Source organism: Acromyrmex echinatior, chromosome 2 (genome assembly GCF_024713525.1).
Source record: "Acromyrmex echinatior isolate Ae372 chromosome 2, ASM2471352v2, whole genome shotgun sequence".
Taxonomy (NCBI): domain Eukaryota; kingdom Metazoa; phylum Arthropoda; class Insecta; order Hymenoptera; family Formicidae; genus Acromyrmex; species Acromyrmex echinatior.
This window is the reverse complement of record NC_141853.1, coordinates 10,049,880-10,071,722: the sequence shown is the minus strand read 5'-3', so window position 1 is coordinate 10,071,722 and position 21,843 is coordinate 10,049,880. Positions and strand designations below refer to the sequence as shown.

The following is a 21,843-nucleotide window of genomic DNA, read 5'->3' as shown; positions in this document are numbered from 1 at the left end:
ATATTGATTCACGAATGTTAAAATGAATGCTTTTCAATCCTGAATGCATTTTTATTCATTTATAGGAATTGCATGGAGCATATCTCTATGCCTTTCAATCTAAAAATAATATTAGTTTTTTTTGTGCATTGTGAATACTGTTCAAATTTTTCAATCCAATTGCATCCAATTGAATCCAATTAAATCCAAAAAAAGTATTCGCTAAAAAAAAATTCTTTAAAATATGCATTCGGATAGAAAAAAATTTCAATCCATTTTAATCCATTCTCGTTTGCTGGGAAATCTTAAAATTCAAAATGATTCCTTAATAATGCTATATTAATTTTATAATTTATTATTTTATATTTCGTAGGCATAGATTTATGACTCAATAATAATCAACAATTTTCTTTCATTGCGAATTTGACTGTGCATACAAGTGAAAACTGTATTATTACATCATAAAAATATTCTTACTTACAAAGTATTATAATTAAAAGTTTAATATTGCATTATAAAATAACATGTATATAAATTAAATACATTTATATATGATAAATTTTATATCGACAATCGATAATGTCAATATTTATCAAATACCTTTCATCTTCCACTGATAAGAAAAATTAATTGTCCAGAGGTTCGATAGTTATCGTCCAATGTAATTGTCAGCTATCGCATAAATTTCTAAAGTGCAGATTATAGGTAAAATCTCGAACTTATCGAACTCATTCCAAAGCTCGAAAAACTGCATAGTTCGTGACGTTCGTGTCAATTCGTGCGTGCTTGTGCCGCTCGTGTCAATTCGTGCGTGCTTGTGCCGCTCGTGTCGCCTTCGGTCGCTTGACAGTTCATTCCGGCGGCGGAGGGGGTCGGTGATCGTTCGCTCTACCCCTCCGGTGATCACGATCATCCACCGAAAAACGATCCCAGAGTAATAAGCGAGTGGTAGCGATCGAGTGGCAGGTACCAATCGACCCGGCATGGGCGATTCCTTGGACGGCTCCGGGGAACCGTCCCCGGAGTCGCAGAACGTCGCGATCGTCGAATACCCGACGTTCGCCAGTTATCTACGTAAGGCCGTCACCGTGCTGCTACCGGACGAGGATGTGGTGCCGCCCGCGTTCAGCCTGGCGCTCGACGACCGTTATAACCAGGATTGCATCCGCAAGTTCCTCGGCGACTCGCAGGTCAGCTCGCTCTACGTGCAAAGGAGCTCGAGCAAAGGTAAAGTGCGAGATCGATCGGTTATTATATCATCGTTCTTTCGTCATCGTTCTCATTCTTTTCGAGAATGACGAGGATCGGCCGTCAGTCGGCGACCGGCCGATGCGAGGCTTCTCCATTGTCGAATACGTTAACTTGACGCGTACAACGGTACATTCGCACGTATATGTGCATACACGATTTTATAGGTAGACGCATCCTGCAAAATCAATCGCGGCACGTTCACGCCCCGCTCTCCCGCCAAATATGACTCATTCGAGTTGATGAGATCGATAAGTGCGTATCGGCGCATATCGATTAATTACGTAGGCGACGTAATTATTCATTCTTTCGTGATCTTCACCTCGATTTCCGTCGACGTTCTCGCAGTTCTCACGCGTGCTTGTATCACGGCTTGATGAACGTGCAGTGGTTAACGCGTAATTTGATAAGAAATCCGTTCTGCTGCGTTTGCGTTTTACTGCGCAGACACGTCTACGTGTAATCTCCGTTAGATTTATAATCTTGGTGATAAACTTCGCTCGTCTATTTTTATGTGTTAATCATTAAATAATGAAATTTTATATTTTATATATATATATATATATATATATATATATATATATATATATATGAGACTTTGTTATATAGGGTGTTTCAGAAATAATTGGTCAAACTTTAAGAGCATATTCTACTCATTGTAAGGATGAAAAAAAGTCATATAAACATGGGTTCAGAAATGCTTTTTTTTTTTCAAGTTATAATTTTTTTTATTTTATACTTATATTATACTATATTTTATTTTACTTTATACTTACATCTATATTTTATCTTCACTCTTAAATGCTTAAATAAAGACTGATTCAGTTCTGTACAGACCTATCTAATAACTCTTTGTTTATTTTAGAAGGTAAATAGAAGTACAATTCATGAAACGTCGAAACGAGGCATGCCGCCTGACGTAAATGCATATAATTTAAATAAGAAATATTTATAACTTGGAAAGGAAACATTTCTGAACCCATATTTATATGACTTTTTTCATCCTTACAATGAATAGAATGTGCTCTTAAAGTTTGACCAATTATTTCTGAAACACCCTATATATGTTTTTAATACTCTAATGTTTTACAGGTGTGAATATACACTTTAGCAGTTAATTTAAATATTTAAGTCTCTGTTTTGCATTCTAAACAAGATATTAATAAATTCAAAATTTTGTATTTTTTTTATTTCTTTCTGAAATTAACTATCATTGTGATAATTGTTGAAAAACTGAAGTTGAATTAAATCCTTTATGCATTAACCAAGCACTCTCTCTTTACAGAAGAAGATAGTGGTGAGGGAGATGAAGACAAGGAGAATGCCACTTATTATATATCAAATGAGATACACTTTTCAAATCCAAAAATGGCCTCCCTAGTTTTAACAAAACGTAGTCTTGTTGTCGAGGCTGATAAATCCATTCATTCGCAAGTGCGTCTGATTACGTTCTCTGATGGGCCACCATACGAAACTTTGCATGCGATAAGCAAAACCATGGCACCCTACTTTAAGAGTTACGTGAAGGAAACAGGTCGCGCCCATAGAGATGGGGATAAAATGGTACCATTAGTGGAGAAGAAGATTGCAGAACTTGAAATGGGGCTGCTGCATTTACAGCAGAATATCGATATCCCTGAGATCTCGTTACCGGTTCATCCGATCGTCGCGCAAGTTATTAAACAGTGCGAGGAAGAGGGTCGTAAACCGAAAGTCGCAGATTTCGGCGATAAGGTCGAGAACTCGACATTCCTGAATCAGTTGCAGAACGGTGTCAACAAGTGGATAAAGGAGATCCAGAAAGTAACGAAATTAAACCGTGATCCGGAATCGGGTACAGCCCTTCAGGAGATATCGTTCTGGTTGAACCTCGAGAGAGCATTGCACCGCATTCAGGAGAAACGGGAGAGCATCGAAATCTCTCTGACGCTCGATATACTCAAGCACGGCAAGCGGTTTCACGCCACCGTCAGTTTTGACACTGACACCGGCTTGAAGCAAGCGCTAGCCACCGTCAACGATTACAATCCACTGATGAAAGATTTTCCGATCAATGACTTGCTGTCGGCTACTGAACTTGAACGGATACGCAGCAGCGTGCAGCAGATATTCATGCACTTGAGAAAAATCAGAAGCACCAAGTATCCCATTCAAAGAGTGTTGAGATTGGTAGAGGCTATTTCGAGGGATTTGGGACAACAGTTGCTTAAGGTGCTGGGTACACGACGCCTGATGCACATTCCATTCGATGATTTCGAGAAAGTCATGGCCCAATGCTTCGAAGTGTTCACCACTTGGGATGACGAGTATGACAAACTCACAGGGTTGTTGAGGGACGTCGTAAAGAAGAAGCGCGATGAACACATGAAGATGGTATGGAGAGTACTGCCGGCGCACAAGAAGTTACAATCGAGGATGGAGCACATGCGCCGTTTCCGACGTCAGCATGAACAACTGAGAACTGTGATAGTCCGCGTGCTCAGGCCTACCGTACGCCAGAGTAGCAATACTTCCACGATGGAGAACGCCGATAACGATAACGTGAAGGTGGAATTCGCGCTGGATGCCGCCGATGCCAATGCTATCAGTGAAGTTAACTTGGCGTACGAGAATGTAAAGGAAGTGGATTGTCTGGACATTACCAAGGAAGGACAGGAGTCCTGGGACGCCGCGGTGCACAGATACGAAGAGCGTATCGAGCGCGTGGAAGCGCGGATCACCGCACACCTCCGAGATCAATTGGGCACAGCCAAGAACGCCAATGAAATGTTCAGGATATTTTCGCGATTTAATGCGCTCTTCGTACGGCCGCATATTCGAGGCGCCATCAGAGAGTATCAGACGCAACTTATACAGAGAGTCAAAGACGATATCGAGGCCCTGCACGAAAAGTTTAAGGTATTAAATGAATATTAAGATCGCTTTAGCTTTAGACAGACTTGCAGCTTAAATAGAGATATACATCGTAATGACTGCGATAAATTCTTTCTTTGTAGGTTCAATATGCGCAAAGCAAATGCTGCAGAATGAGTATGGTGAGAGATTTGCCACCTGTAGCTGGATCGATAATATGGGTCAAACAAATCGATTATCAATTGACAATGTATTTAAAACGGGTCGAAGATGTCCTAGGTAATCTCTCTTTCAATTTTTGAATTATAGAAAATATTTTCTCAACTTAACGTTACATGTGTGTATTTAGGAAAAGGATGGGAAAGTCATATCGAGGGCCAGAAACTAAAAGCCGACGGAGATAGTTTTCGCATGAAACTGTCAACGCAGGAAATTTTCGATGACTGGGCACGCAAGGTGCAGGCACGAAATCTTGGTGTAACTGGACGTATCTTTACGATCGAGAGCGTGCGTTCAAGAACAGGACGCGGCAATGTGCTGAAATTGAAAGTGAATTTCCTTCCTGAGATTATTACGCTATCTAAAGAAGTGAGAAATTTGAGAAACCTCGGATTTCGTGTGCCTCTACCTATCGTGAATAAGGCTCACCAAGCGAACCAGTTATATCCCTTCGCCATCAGTCTCATTGAAAGCATCAGAACTTACGAGAGAACATTGGAGAAGGTAAGATAATTGATAATAATTTCTTAGTAATCATTATTCAGAAGTTAAACAATTTCTAGCAAATGATCGATTTCTTTTTTTCTGGATGTTGTTCCGCATATTTTATAAATTATAATAATATAGGCAACTTAAAGCTTTAACAAGTCCGAACAAAATAATAGATTACGCTAGGGTAATAGTGCCAGGTATTGGAGGGTAAATGTTAGAATAATTAATATCTCTAATTTCTTGGATCTCCAATATTTTTAGCTTACCAATCGGAGTCCCCATTGTCCCGCACTAAAGGTAGTCATACTTGACGCTTCCAGGAATTATGCATCTTGCCTATATATGCAAATGCATTATTGTCTGCCTGCTTAGCTATTGTAGATAAATCTGTAATGCAAGATAACACATAATTTTTTTTTTATTGATTTATCTATTTAACGAATGTTACGTCAATTATTTTCAAATACATGTAGGCTTGTACGGATGTGCGGGAGGTCTGAAGCTACAAGTATTTTTAAATTACTTAGAAATTTCATAAATATTCTAAAGGAGAAAATGTAAACCAAAGTTTTAAATGAAACTAATTCGTATAAAGGCGGATATATATGCAATTATAAATTTGTAATATAAATCTATTTTAATAAATTTTAACAAATGAGGCTATCCGCATGTCCGGAAAGTTGCTTGGAGGCAATACATATAATTATTTCGTCTATTGATATGAATATATCAACTATCATAAATATTATCACATATGACTACATTATCTATATTAAATTTTTAAATATGCATACTCCTGAGTTCGGTATTGAATGATAACTTGTAATTTATGTTGTAAAATTGTATTGAGATTATTACGCATTGCAAATTAAAAAAATAATGTAAATCTCTTCTTAGATCGAGGACAAAGCCAGTATTATTCCTTTAGTTGCTGGTATGCGTAAGGATGTCTTAGCATTGATTTCCGAGGTAAGTCACAGTTTTATATAAAATTTATGATATATTCACTATTCTATATTTGCTTTCTATATATCATATAGTTTCTAATATTACAACTGTATTGATTGTCTATATAGGGTATCGCGCTAGTTTGGGAGAGCTACAAACTCGATCAATACGTGCAACGTTTGTCGGATGCTGTCGTGTCGTTCCAAGAAAGGGTCGAAGATCTTTTAGTTGTGGAAGAGCAATTAGATGTGGATGTTCGTTCTCTTGAAACGTGTCCTTATTCCGCAAACACATTCGCCGATATACTGTCAAAGATACAGAAATCAGTAGATGAATTATCTCTGAAGAATTATTCCAACTTACATATCTGGGTAGCAAGACTCGATGAAGAAGTAGAGAAAAATTTGGCTGCCAGATTGGAAGCTGGAATAAAAGCGTGGACTGATGCCTTAACCGGTCACAAAAAGGAAGTTGATCTGAGTATGGACACGGACGCTCCTACACAACCGACGCATAAACCCGGCGGCGATCCTAAAATTCAAAATCAGATCCATGAAGTCCGAATTACCAATCAGACTATGTATTTATATCCTAGCATCGAAGATGCAAGGTTTCAAATAATGCAACAATTATTTGCGTGGCAAGCAATTGTTACTTCGCAGGTCCGTCTCCAAAGCTCGAGATATCAAGTCGGATTGGATAAACCTGAATCAGGCACATACAGAAATTTGCTTACAAAATTACCTACTGGAAAGCAACCATTGGAGGCAGCATACGAAGCTGTTGAATTCAAAATGAAGGATGTTGCAGATTATGTCGATCAATGGTTACGCTATCAAGCTCTTTGGGATCTGCAGCCAGGCAATCTTTATGGTAAATTGGGCGAAAATATTAACTTATGGATGAAGTGTCTCAATGACATAAAGAAGACAAGAACCACGTTTGATACTTCCGACACGAGACGTGAATTTGGACCTGTGATTATAGACTTTGCGAAGGTGCAGAGTAAAGTATCTCTAAAGTACGATTCGTGGCATAAAGAAACTTTGGGTAAATTCGGGACACTTCTGGGTAATGAGATGGCGAGCTTTCACTCTCAAGTATCGAAATCTCGGAGCGATCTAGAACAGCAATCCATCGAAGCAGCTAGTACATCTGATGCAGTCGGTTTTATAACATATGTGCAATCTCTAAAGCGTAAGATGAAAGCATGGGAGAAACAAGTAGACATATATCGCGAAGGTCAAAGAATACTCGAACGTCAAAGATTCCAATTTCCATCTTCTTGGTTGCACGTGGATAATATAGAAGGCGAATGGGGTGCATTTAATGAAATAATCAAACGCAAAGATACCAGTATTCAAACTCAAGTTGCGTCCTTGCAAATGAAAATCGTCGCTGAAGATAAAGCAGTTGAAACAAGAACCACCGATTTCCTTAGTGATTGGGAAAGGGGTAAACCGGTCGAAGGCCATTTACGACCAGACGATGCTTTGCAACAGCTGCAATTATTCGAGAGTAAATTCGCTAGACTTAAAGAAGAGAGGGACAATGTAGCTAAGGCTAAAGAGGCGTTAGAATTGCAAGAACCAGGCGGAATATCGACCAGCGAGGATAGAATGCAGGTGGTATTTGAAGAGCTACAGGATTTGAGGGGAGTTTGGTCAGAATTGTCAAGAATATGGGCACAAATTGATGAAACGCGAGAGAAACCTTGGCTTTCTGTACAACCGCGAAAATTGCGTCAGCAATTGGATACAATGATGGCGCAGTTGAAGGAACTTCCAGCGAGATTGAGGCAATATTCGTCTTATGAATACGTAAAGAAAATGTTGCAGAGTTATACGAAAGTGAATATGCTGATTGTAGAACTGAAATCTGACGCGCTCAAAGAAAGGCATTGGAAACAATTGACTAAGCAGCTCAGAGTAAACTGGGTACTGAGCGAGCTTACTCTCGGCCAAGTCTGGGATGTAAATCTTCAAAAAAATGAAGGTATAGTTAAAGATATTATTCTTGTAGCTCAGGGCGAAATGGCACTCGAGGAATTCTTGAAGCAAGTACGCGAGTCATGGCAAACATATGAATTGGACTTAATAAATTATCAAAATAAATGTAGACTGATACGTGGTTGGGATGATTTGTTCAATAAGGTGAAAGAACATATCAATTCAGTGGCAGCTATGAAACTATCGCCATATTATAAGGTATTTGAAGAAGAAGCTTTAACATGGGAAGAAAAGTTAAATAGAATTAATGCTCTATTCGATGTATGGATAGACGTACAGCGACGATGGGTTTATCTCGAAGGCATCTTTTCCGGTAGCGCAGATATCAAGACGTTGTTACCAGTGGAAACATCTCGTTTTCAAAGTATTAGTTCCGAGTTCTTGGGACTGATGAAGAAAGTCTCCAAATCTCCTATGGTTACAGACGTACTGAACATTCCTGGCGTTCAAAGAGCACTCGAACGTCTTGCTGATCTTCTTGGCAAGATACAAAAAGCACTAGGAGAATACCTAGAAAGAGAACGAACTTCTTTCCCACGATTTTACTTTGTCGGCGACGAAGACTTGTTAGAAATTATTGGTAATAGCAAAAATGTTGCAAGGTTGCAGAAACATTTCAAAAAAATGTTTGCCGGTGTAGCAGCTATTTTATTGAACGAAGACAACACGATTATCACTGGTGTTGCTTCACGCGAGGGTGAAGAAGTTATATTCCAGAATCCGGTATCTACAGTCGATCATCCCAAAATCAACGAATGGTTGTCGCTTGTGGAGAAAGAAATGCGCGTAACGCTTGCTTCAAGTCTCGCGAAAGCAGTACAAGATATTAAACAATTTAAGGATGGAAATATAAATCCACAAGCATTTATGTCCTGGTGTGACAACTATCAAGCTCAAATAATAGTTCTAGCTGCACAAATTTTATGGTCAGAAGACGTAGAAGCGGCTCTTCACGAAGCGCAAGCAGATCCGAGCAAAAATTCATTGGAGAGAGTTTTAATACAAGTGGAAGGCACGTTGAATGTTCTGGCTGATTCTGTTCTTCAAGAACAGCCACCTTTAAGAAGAAAGAAGTTGGAACATTTAATCAACGAATTTGTACACAAACGCACTGTTACCAGACGATTGACCGCTAACAGAGTTTCGAATCCAAAGGCCTTCGAATGGCTGTGCGAAATGAGATTTTATTTTGATCCTAGGCAAACGGAAGTGCTTCAGCAGCTTACAATACATATGGCAAATGCTAAGTTCTTCTATGGATTCGAATACTTGGGAGTACAAGATCGGCTGGTACAGACACCGTTGACCGACAGATGCTACTTAACAATGACGCAAGCATTAGAAGCTCGACTTGGTGGTTCACCATTCGGACCTGCTGGTACAGGAAAGACTGAATCTGTGAAAGCATTAGGCCATCAGCTCGGAAGATTCGTATTGGTATTTAATTGCGACGAAACATTCGATTTCCAGGTAAATACAAAAATTAGCTTAATAATATTAGTAAAGAGAAATATATAGTTTATGTTGTCATTATTTTTTATAGGCAATGGGTCGTATATTTGTTGGTCTCTGTCAAGTGGGTGCGTGGGGTTGTTTCGATGAATTTAATCGTTTAGAAGAACGAATGTTATCTGCTGTTTCTCAACAAGTGCAGACGATTCAGGAAGCACTCAAGAGTCAGATGGAAGGCAAGAAAGAAGGAACCCTCTGTGTCGAATTGGTTGGAAAGCAAGTTAAAGTCTCCACCGACATGGCTATATTCATCACCATGAATCCCGGATATGCCGGACGATCCAATCTACCTGACAACCTGAAGAAACTTTTCAGGTCGCTTGCTATGACTACACCTGATCGGCAACTGATTGCCGAAGTGATGCTCTTCAGTCAAGGTTTCCGATCAGCAGAAAAATTGGCGTGTAAAATTGTGCCATTCTTCAAGTACGTATTTTATACATTAGTATTTATAAGTATTTTTTTATTATTAGCAAATAATATTTGTTACATTATCGAATCTTTCTCTTTTCCTAGGCTTTGCGATGAACAACTTTCTAATCAATCTCATTACGATTTCGGACTACGTGCACTTAAATCCGTGTTGATTTCTGCCGGAAACGTAAAACGCGACCGTATCCAAAAAATCAAAGAAGGTATGCAGAACCGTGGCGAAACCAATATCGATGAAGCCTCGATCGCTGAGAATCTACCTGAACAAGAGATACTTATTCAATCTGTTTGTGAGACGATGGTTCCCAAATTAGTTGCTGAAGATATTCCATTATTATTCAGTTTACTCAGTGATGTATTCCCCAATGTGAATTATACTCGCGCGGAAATGAAAGGTAAATTATATTCCAATAATGTATATCTTTGTAAATAAAGATGATTAGACAAATCTCTATATAAATGTGCGCATTTTATTTCAGGATTGAAGGATCAAATCAGGAAAGTTTGTACTGAAGAATACCTAGTTTGCGGCGAAGGAGATGAACAAGGAGGTGCTTGGCAAGAAAAGGTAATACATTTTTTTTTTAATAGAAAAGAATGCTTAACACTAATTTTAATTATAATTTTAACTATTTTCATACACTATCAATACTAATAAAGAAATACTAATTATATTTACTGAAGATAATTATCTCGTACGTATTTTACAAATACATTAATAACATGCTTAAAGACTTAATTTTCATATTGTTTATGCATACTAAGGATTTGGTCGGTGAGACATGGGTAGAGAAGGTGAGATAAATCTAAATATAATCGTGTCTATAAATATTTTAGAGTCTTTCTTTTGTTATATCGTGAATTGTCTTTATTTCTTGCACTCTTCTATTTATTATATTATTTATTTAGGTACTTCAACTATATCAAATTTGTAACTTAAATCATGGATTAATGATGGTTGGCCCGAGTGGATCTGGTAAAACAACGGCCTGGAAAGTGCTGCTTAAAGCGCTGGAGCGATTTGAGGGCGTGGAAGGTGTCGCTCATGTAATTGATCCCAAAGCGATTAGCAAAGAAACGTTGTATGGCGTGTTAGATCCAAATACGCGCGAATGGACGGATGGTTTGTTCACGCATATATTGAGGAAGATAATCGACAACGTCAGAGGTGAAATCAACAAGCGACAATGGATCATATTCGACGGAGATGTCGATCCGGAATGGGTCGAGAACTTGAATTCGGTGTTGGATGACAACAAGCTTCTCACTTTACCTAATGGTGAACGCCTAAGCTTACCGCCAAATGTGAGAGTTATGTTTGAAGTGCAAGATCTTAAGTACGCTACCTTGGCCACTGTGTCGCGATGCGGTATGGTTTGGTTCTCAGAGGATGTGCTGTCAACGGAAATGATATTTGAAAACTACATGCTACGACTACGAAACATCCCATTGGAAGACGGCGAGGAAGATAATCTTGGCAAGAAAGCTTCGGATAAGGAAGACACTATATCACCTGCATTAACGGTGCAGAGAGAAGTCGCCAGTATCATGCAGAGTTACTTCGCGCCTGATGGTTTAGTAGTGAGGTGTTTGGAGTATGCCATGAAACAGGAACATATAATGGACTTTACGCGCTTGCGAGCTCTTAGTTCTCTATTCTCCATGCTAAATCAAGCCGTTCGCAATGTACTACAGTACAATCACTCTCACATCGACTTTCCTTTGCCGGGCGAACAACTGGAACGTTATATGCCCAAGTGCTTGGTTTACGCGCTTTTATGGAGCTTTGCGGGAGACGCTAAATTAAAAGTTAGATCCGACTTGGGTGACTTTATTAGATCTATCACAACTGTACCTTTACCTTCTCAAAATAATATACCTATTATAGACTTTGAAGTAAACATACATGGTGAATGGTTACCGTGGAGCAACAAAGTTCCTCAAATTGAAGTAGAGACTCACAAAGTAGCTAGTCCGGATATTGTCGTACCGACTTTAGATACCGTGAGACACGAGAGTCTATTATATACTTGGTTGGCTGAACATAAGCCTCTAGGTAAGTGATTACTTGTATCAAATATATGCATTATTATTTTTATGTTTAAATATATTAAATAATTGTTTTTTCTTTTTGCGTATTTAGTGCTTTGTGGACCACCCGGTTCTGGTAAAACCATGACTCTATTCTCTGCTTTGCGAGCACTTCCAGACATGGAAGTTGTCGGACTTAACTTCTCTTCCGCGACGACACCTGAACTGTTACTCAAAACGTTTGATCACTATTGCGAATATCGTAAAACGCCTAACGGCGTTGTACTCTCCCCGGTTCAATTGGGCAAATGGCTGGTTTTGTTCTGTGATGAAATTAATTTACCCGATATGGATAATTATGGGACGCAACGTGTGATCTCTTTCTTGAGACAATTAGTAGAACATAAAGGATTTTATAGAACCAGTGACCAGGCATGGGTTACTCTGGAAAGAATTCAGTTTGTAGGTGCTTGTAATCCACCTACAGATCCTGGCAGGAAACCTCTCAGTCACAGATTCCTGCGACACGTACCTGTTATTTACGTTGATTATCCTGGCGAAACCTCGCTCAAGCAGATTTATGGCACATTCACGCGTGCCATGCTCAGGTAAGAATTTTTTGAAGTATGAAATGTAGACTCTCGAGAAATGGGTTATTATTTTTGCTTTATCTTCTTTTATTTACAATCTTCAATCAAATCTTATGTAACGAAACGCATATGAAGCGAGCAATCGAATTTTATAGTGAATTATGCATTATTCACAAGAATTGTTTATTGTTTATATTTATTTGTAATATTCATGCCTTAAAATACATTTTTTTTTGTAATAAAAACATCCAAATATCAATTAATACAAGAGAAATTTTTCTGCAAAATTATAGATTGACGCCTAATCTGAGAGGTTATGCGGAACCTTTAACGAATGCAATGGTGGAGTTCTATCTGGCCTCCCAGGAAAGATTTACTCAAGACATGCAACCACACTATGTATACTCTCCACGTGAAATGACACGTTGGGTGCGCGGCATTTGCGAAGCTATTAGACCGCTTGATAATCTCTCCGTGGAAGGTCTAGTGCGTTTATGGGCTCATGAGGCTCTTCGTCTATTCCAAGACAGATTGGTGGAGGAGTCTGAAAGAGCTTGGACGAACAAAAACATAGATATTGTGGCTCTGAAACACTTTATGTCGGTTGATCGAGAAAAAGCATTGGCCAGACCAATCTTATACAGTAATTGGCTGTCAAAGGACTATGTGCCAGTGAATAGAGAAGAGCTGAGAGATTACGTTCGTGCAAGGTTAAAAGTATTTTACGAGGAAGAGCTAGATGTGCCGCTGGTACTCTTCGATGAAGTTCTTGAACATGTTTTACGGATTGACAGAATTTTCCGACAGCCTCAGGGACACTTGTTGCTCATTGGTGTCTCTGGTGCTGGTAAGACTACTCTGTCGAGATTCGTTGCATGGATGAACGGCTTGTCTATTTTCCAAATTAAGGTAATTCCATACTACGTATCGTTTCGATAACAAATGTTATATAATATTTCAAATACATTCTTCTATTAATTTATCTTCGATCAATATCTTCAATAGGTACACAATAAATATACTGGTGAAGATTTTGACGAAGATTTACGGCAAGTGTTGAGACGATCCGGTTGCAAAGACGAAAAGATAGCCTTTATTCTCGATGAATCTAACGTGCTGGATTCAGGTTTTCTCGAACGTATGAATACATTACTCGCCAACGGAGAAGTACCCGGATTGTTCGAGGGTGACGAGTACACAACACTCATGACACAATGCAAAGAAGGTGCCCAGCGAGAGGGTCTAATGCTGGATTCCAACGAGGAATTATATAAATGGTTCACCGGCCAAGTTATGAAGAATCTACATGTCGTTTTCACAATGAATCCAAGTACAGATGGTCTAAAAGATCGCGCGGCAACATCGCCTGCGTTATTCAACAGATGCGTGCTGAATTGGTTCGGCGATTGGTCGGACAACGCGTTGTTCCAAGTCGGCAAAGAATTTACTAATCGTGTTGACTTGGAGAGACCCATGTGGAAGTGTCCGGACTTCTTCCCGTCCGTATGCTCGTTGATTCCATCACAACCAACACACAGGGATGCCGTGATAAATGCATGCGTTTACGTTCACCAAACCTTGCACAAAGCAAACACACGGTTGGCCAAGAGAGGCGCCAGAACAATGGCAATTACGCCGCGCCATTATTTAGATTTTATTAATCACTTCGTCAAGTTATACCAAGAGAAGAGAAGTGACTTAGAAGAACAACAGTTACATCTAAATGTCGGTTTGAGTAAAATTGCCGAAACAGTTGAGCAAGTAGAGGAGATGCAGAAGAGCTTAGCTGTTAAATCTCAGGTAAGCATAAACTGAATTCACAAGAAACATTCTTTTGATTTTTTAATGCTTTTTTTTAATAGAATATTTAATAGAATCTTTTATACATCTATATTATCCTGTTTTCTTATAGGAATTGCAAGCTAAAAATGAAGCAGCCAATGCGAAATTAAGACAGATGGTCAAGGATCAGCAGGAAGCTGAGAAGAAGAAAGTGCAAAGTCAAGAGATCCAACAACAATTGGCTATTCAAACAGTAGCTATAAATCAGAAGAGAGACGATGTCATGGCGGATCTTGCCTTGGTCGAACCAGCTGTTGTTGATGCTCAAAATGGTATGTATCTTCATCGGTATTCTTTATTGCATTATTATACAAATTTATTGTTGAATATTTTTAAGATTAATCAAATAATTATAAAATCGTTCAAAATTTTATTTTGAAAAATAATTTGGATAAATAAAATTTATCTTTCGTTGTTAACGTTTTCGAATTAATATTGAAATAATTTTAAAATTATGACATAATTGCTTTCTGGAATGTTTTGCGCTGAGAAATATTTGCATTGAGTGTAGCCGTGAAGGCAATTAAGCGACAACACCTGGTCGAGATCCGATCTATGGCGAATCCACCCGCTGTCGTAAAAGTAGCTCTTGAATCTATATGCCTGTTGCTCGAGGAAAGTGCCACAGATTGGAAGCAGATTCGTACTGTTATAATGAAGGACAGCTTTATTCCTACTATCGTCAACTTCAACACCGAGTACATCACGTAAGGGAGCGACTACTGCGGGCCTGTTGAATGTTCAACGTTCGTGCGTGGGATTCTAATATGAAACAAGCTATAATTTTTAACAGCTTGATACATGTCTCCCTTAATACATGTCAGTTTCAGCGTCGCTTACTTGCGTCGCTGCGTTATTACAACTGCAAGGAGAACGTACAGTAATAATATCTCAGGAGAAGATATTGCAAATGAAAATATTTTATTAAATCGTTTTCATCTCTTTGCAAATGTAAAGACATAACATGTATGTTACTTATGTTGCCTCTCTTAAATCTAACACTATAGGTCAGCTATGCAGGAAGGCCAACATCTTTTCTCGCGTAACTTATTATAACTTTGCCTAATGCATGTGCATCTTCTTCTTCTTTGTACTATATAATGTCCTCTTTGATTGTTCGTACAGCGGTGAAATCGATAAAGAAACAGCATTTAGTCGAGGTTCGCTCCATGGCGAATCCGCCGGCGATTGTGAAGGTCGCATTGGAATCTATCTGCTTATTGCTCGGTGAAAATGCTAGCGACTGGAAATCTATCCGTGCGGTCATCATGAGAGACAACTTTATCAATACTATTGTCTCTAATTTCAGTACCGAGGACATTACGTAAGCATGCATTCATTATTTGTTTTCTTGTTGCGATATCGAGGAATCAGCTGTCACAAACTTAGATATCGCGTACGGTATAATATTAGTGCAGAATTGCAATATTTGATTGCATTGATGATTAAAGTATTAGCTTATATTTACGACGATTTTTAAACATATTTATTGATTTTATTTTTCGTTGTTATTCAATTATAAATATGTTAAAAATATGACATTTTCTTTAGATATTATAATGACTGAACCAACGTATTTTATACTATTATTTAATTAATATATCGTAACAAGTTTTGATAAACATATTTCTTATAAATGCACTTCACTTGGCAAGCAATTTCAAAACTGCTTTAAAAATATAACGTGTATAATAACAAGTTTTAACAGCAAAAACTACTTGTTACAACTACTGTTATTCTTTACTGCATGTTAACAATGTTCGATTAATTTGTTACTAACATTAATTGGATCTTGTTTATTGAAAATAATTATATTAATAGTATATAACAGCATAATATATGAGAAATGTATATTAATATTTTTTATTAGTAATTACAATAAGATTAATTACAATAAGTTTCTAATTTTTGCCGATTAATAGTTTCTGATGATAAAAAAGAGTAATTATACAAAATATTTTTATATGACAAAAATGATATATTACAATAGAGTTAAAAAATTATTTTATTCTCTAAAGATTAACGATAAAATTAATGAATTTTTTAATTAGTGATGAAGTGAGAGAAAAAATGAAGAACCGCTATCTAAGCAATCCCGACTATAACTTCGAGAAAGTAAATCGTGCTAGTTTAGCTTGTGGTCCTATGGTGAAATGGGCCATAGCGCAGGTAAATTTTATCGTTTAAAACCTGAAAAATATATATATATCATTTTATACAATTTTCAAGAACATAAACCTTAAAGATAAATATATTTCCAGATTGAATATGCTGATATGTTAAAGCGAGTTGAACCCTTGCGCGATGAACTCTATTCTTTGGAACGACAAGCAGAAACTAATAAACTAAAGGGCGAGGAAGTGAAAAATTTGATTGCTCAACTGGAGCAGAGTATAGCGTCATACAAGGAGGAATACGCTCAACTTATCTCACAAGCGCAAGCAATCAAAGCCGATTTAGAGAATGTGCAAGCCAAAGTGGACAGATCAATCGCTTTGTTAAAATCCTTAGTTATCGAAAGGGAAAGATGGGAAGCAACGAGTGAAACATTTAAGAGTCAAATGTCGACAATAATCGGAGACGTTTTATTATCTTCCGCTTTCTTGGCCTATGCTGGCTATTTCGATCAACATGTAAGTTTTAGCTCTTCCTAATATTTTAATATTTCTTTTTTTTACATTTGGTTTTGTTAATTTACAACGGAATATATTTTATTTTAGTATCGCCAAAATCTCTTTACCACATGGTGCCAACATTTGCATCACGCAAACTTACAATTCAGAGCTGATATTGCAAGAACAGAATATCTTTCCAATCCGGACGAACGTTTGAGATGGCAGGCGAACGCATTGCCAACCGACGATCTGTGCACTGAGAATGCGATTATGTTGAAGCGCTTTAACAGATATCCTTTAATCATCGATCCGTCTGGTCAGGCGACGGAATTCATTATGAACGAGTTTAAGGATCGGAAGATCACAAAGACCAGTTTCTTGGATGACTCATTTAGGAAAAATCTTGAGAGCGCTCTACGATTCGGTAATCCCCTTCTGGTTCAGGACGTGGAGAATTACGATCCTATACTGAATCCTGTGTTGAACCGAGAACTGAGACGAACAGGCGGGCGCGTACTGATTACACTCGGCGACCAAGATATAGATCTCTCGCCTTCCTTCGTCATCTTCTTGTCGACGAGAGACCCGACGGTGGAATTCCCGCCAGACATCTGCTCACGTGTAACGTTCGTTAACTTCACCGTTACTAGAAGTTCTCTGCAAAGTCAGTGTTTGAATCAGGTGCTGAAGGCCGAACGTCCTGACATCGACGAGAAGAGATCCGACCTGCTTAAACTTCAAGGCGAGTTCCACCTGAGGTTGCGACAACTAGAAAAGTCTTTGCTGCAAGCGTTGAACGACGCCAAGGGCAAGATTCTCGACGACGATTCCGTGATCACAACTCTGGAAACTCTGAAACAAGAGGCCGCCGACATCAGCAAGAAAGTAGAAGAAACGGACAAGGTTATAGCGGAAATCGAAACAGTCTCACAGCAATACATGCCTCTTTCTCAAGCGTGTTCAAACATGTACTTCACAATGGACAGCCTCAATCAAGTACACTTTTTGTATCAGTATTCGCTGAAGATGTTCCTGGACATCTTCACGTCCGTGTTGTCTCAAAATCCGAAATTATCTGGTATGTCGGATTATGGTCAGAGACTCACACAAATCACGCGCGATCTATTTGCCGTCTGTTACGAACGAGTTGCCAGAGGAATGTTGCATACGGATAGGCTAACATTTGCTCTACTGCTCTGTCGTATTCATTTGAAGGGTGTACCCTCAGAATCCACCTACGATAGCGAGTTCACATTCTTCTTGCGCGGTAAGGAAGGCGTGCTTAACATCCGAGCGCCTCCAGTACCCAATCTTAGCTCAGAGCAGCAGGAAGCGATGATGCGTCTGAGCATAAGATTGCCCGCCTTCAAAAAGCTCGCGGAAAAAATTCAGGAGAACTCGGAATTCGGTGCGTGGTTGCAGTCACCTACACCTGAGACATGTGTACCGAAGCTCTGGGATGAGGAGAAGCCGTTATCACCCACAGGAACAGCAATGCACCAATTGCTGATAATACAAGCTTTCCGACCGGATCGCGTGATAGCAGCCGCGTCTCTAGTAGTGGCCTCTGCTTTCAATGAATCCTTCATGCCGGCCGCGGAGGCCGAACTCGATTTTGCATCCGTTGTAGAGGACCAATTGAAAGCGACTGTGCCGGCTTTATTGTGCTCAGTACCGGGCTTTGACGCTTCGGGCAGAGTCGATGATCTAGCAGCAGAATTGGGTAAACAAATAGCCAGCATCGCTATTGGGTCGGCGGAAGGATTTAATCAGGCTGATCGGGCTATAAACATGGCTGTGAAGGCCGGCAGATGGGTGCTGTTGAAGAATGTACATCTTGCTCCGCAATGGTTGGTGCAGCTGGAAAAGAAGCTTCACAGTCTTCAGCCGCACACTAGTTTCCGACTGTTCCTAACGATGGAGATTAATTCTAAGGTGCCAGTGAATCTATTAAGAGCTGGTAGAATATTTGTGTTCGAACCGCCTCCTGGCATACGAGCAAACTTGTTGCGCACATTTAGCACCGTTCCCGCTTCAAGAATGATGCGAGCACCCAACGAGAGAGCCCGTCTCTACTTCCTGCTCGCGTGGTTCCATGCAATCGTGCAGGAACGTCTACGTTATGCGCCGTTGGGCTGGGCAAAGCATTATGAATTCAACGAGAGCGATTTGAGAGTCGCCTGCGACACTTTGGATACATGGATTGAAACTACGGCTATGGGCAGGACAAATCTGCCGCCAGAAAAGGTGCCTTGGGATGCTCTAGTGACTCTTCTCTCTCAATGCATCTATGGTGGCAAAATTGACAACGACTTTGACCAACGTCTCTTGGCTTCTTTTCTGCGCAAACTCTTCACTCCGCGCTCATTTGAAGCCGATTTTGCCCTTGTCGCCAATATCGACGGCGCCCAGAGTAATCAAAGACACATCACGATGCCGGATGGCACTAGACGTGACCACTTTTTAAAATGGATCGAATCACTCTCGGATAGACAGACACCTTCCTGGCTTGGCTTGCCGAATAATGCGGAAAAAGTGCTTCTAACCACAAGAGGAACTGATTTGGTTTCCAAGCTTCTTAAGATGCAGCAATTGGAGGATGAGGACGAATTGGCGTACTCGAACGAGGAGTCTCTAGATACGCCAAGAGAAGCTGAAGCAGATGGTCGACCATCTTGGATGAGGACCTTGCATAACTCGGCTTCCACTTGGTTACAATTACTTCCAAAGAATCTACCGACCTTGAAGAGAACAGTCGAGAATATCAAAGATCCATTATATAGATACTTCGAGAGGGAAGTCAATAGTGGAGCGAAATTACTTCAAGATGTTATCCACGACTTGGAGGATGTCGTATTAATTTGTCAAGTAAGTGTTTTACTTCTATTTTATTACTCTCAAATATAAAATATGTTAATTGTATTTTATGTATTTTTAATAGGGTGAGAAAAAACAGACCAATTATCATAGAACAATGCTGTCTGAATTAGTAAAAGGTATTCTGCCCGGTGGTTGGAGGAGGTATACTGTGCCAAGAGGCTGTACAGTCATACAATGGATTACCGATTTTAGCCACAGGGTTTCGCAACTGCAGGAAGTCTCGCGTTTAGTCTCCCAAGGCGGTGCGAAGGAGATAAAGGTTTATTTCAATTTTCATCATTTCCTTACATTTGCTTCACTGTTCTAGAGATTTTATCACTGAATGATATTAATTATACTATTTTTCAGAAATATGTTTACTCTTCATTGAATTCGCTCAAATTGATTCGATATAAAATTATCAATCGATTGTGATTGGTTTCAGAGTTTCCCAGTTTGGCTGGGAGGTTTGCTGAATCCTGAGGCTTATATCACCGCAACCAGACAATGCATCGCGCAGGCTAATAGCTGGTCACTCGAGGAATTGCAATTAAATGTAACTATCGGAGACGGCGATAACATTGCCACGGATGATTGTTCATTTGCTGTTACCGGTTTAAAACTACAAGGTGCGCAATGTAAAGATAATCAATTATATTTAACTTCGACTATCATGACTGATTTACCAGTCACTATGCTAAGATGGGCGCGATCATCTACGGAGGATATCAGAAAGGGCAAACTGTCCTTGCCGGTCTACTTGAATAGTACTCGTACCGAACTTTTATTTACTGTCGATTTGAATATCGCTCCTAGTCAAGAACCGCACAGTTTTTACGAGAGGGGGGTTGCTGTATTAACATCCACCGCTTTAAATTAATAATTGCTTAATAATTAAAACTGTTTAGAGCAAATTGTATCGTATGTGAAGCAAAGAATGCTATCACGATAAATTAAAAACAGTTTATGACACATTGCATGTTACGATACATTACATGCCATCGTTTGTAAAGAAAAGAAGGCATAGTAACATGCAACTCATTACAAACCTAAAAACATTAAAACTATAAAAACATTAAAGAAATATATATATTTTACACTGAATTGCTTTCGTATCTCCAAAAGATTTTGTGCTGATTGTATAATTAGGAACGAATACTTTTGACGTATAGAGCATAATTAAGTGTACATCATTCATTTATTAGAATTAACATTTTCATGCAGGAGGTTGTAATATATATATAGTTTATTTAATATTGTGTACGTTCAGATATAAATATGTATTCTGTAACAAAAGGATTACATTGCGTTTGCCCAGATGTAAATCAGTTTATAACATCTTACTAGCATCTAATAAAGTCGTATTATAATATCACTTTGTTTTCACTATTTGTAATCAACGTTCATTATACATATTTTGTTTATTTTTTTATGATCAGTCTTTTTATCGATCCTATAACTTATTCTTATTTACCATTAAATTATCTTAGTCCGAATTTTAATACAACAGCCTCTATATGTTCCTTATGAAAAATAATCTCAGTCGAATTGCTCCGTTTTGAGAGATATTTTGATATAGTTTATAATTCTAAATAAATGTCTCCACTGCTACAATTACAGAAGATTAAAGGGTAAAGAAATATGGAGCTCTAAAGTCATAAAATTTGATTGCTGCCATGTTTATTTCAGATAATATGATGCTTTTACGTATAATGAGTATATGTACGCGTGTATTTGTAAACATTTAAGCATGTATATTCACACGTAAAATATTATGCTTTCACTGTGGAGGAGAATTAGAGACCAAACGGTTATCGAACTAGATAGATGCTCTGTCCACAGATCATCGTTTGACTGCCAGTTTTCTAATTCTCGACAATGAAAGCATAATATTTTATTATCACTTTCCAAATAATAGAAACCCAGCAGTTGTTAATTTTTTTTCAATTTCTAACAAACTTGCTTTAGGTTATTTGTGATTCTAATCGGGCAGCATAACAGTCATAATCAACTCTTTGAAACAGTTCGATCAGTAATTCCATTTGTTGAACCAACATTCTTTCTATCTTTTGTTTTTCATCCATTGGACAACTGCAGAAAAATATCCAGCAGTGAAATTCGAACCGAAGCCCAATCTCCTCTGCACTACGAAACATGTGTCTTTGCTATGAATCGCACCGTAGCTTCTGTTGTGTTTACTTCTATTTATTTCTT

General features: G+C 38.8%; 1 protein-coding gene across 8 annotated transcripts; it reads left to right on the top strand.

Annotated features, from left to right (window-relative positions):
* The first annotated feature begins 531 nt into the window (after positions 1-531).
* Positions 532-21,004, top strand: Dhc64C (dynein heavy chain, cytoplasmic). 8 transcript variants are annotated; one of them, XM_087416645.1, is made up of 22 exons: positions 532-1,206; positions 2,513-4,125; positions 4,224-4,359; positions 4,430-4,803; positions 5,053-5,088; positions 5,689-5,760; positions 5,868-9,218; positions 9,292-9,686; positions 9,777-10,087; positions 10,172-10,260; positions 10,458-10,487; positions 10,602-11,748; positions 11,836-12,331; positions 12,607-13,222; positions 13,319-14,113; positions 14,226-14,427; positions 14,667-14,862; positions 16,207-16,324; positions 16,417-16,788; positions 16,876-19,638; positions 19,712-19,909; positions 20,075-21,004. In XM_087416645.1, the coding sequence occupies exons 1-22, from the start codon at positions 963-965 to the stop codon at positions 20,507-20,509; spliced, it is 13,989 nt and encodes a 4,662-aa protein (XP_087272771.1). In that variant the 5' UTR covers positions 532-962; the 3' UTR covers positions 20,510-21,004. The 8 variants fall into 8 exon arrangements, with proteins under 8 accessions (XP_087272771.1, XP_087272775.1, XP_087272773.1 ...); XM_087416644.1 differs by lacking the exon at positions 14,667-14,862 and adding an exon at positions 15,281-15,479 and having other exon boundaries at positions 534-1,206; XM_087416649.1 differs by lacking the exon at positions 5,053-5,088.
* The last annotated feature ends 839 nt before the right edge of the window (positions 21,005-21,843 follow it).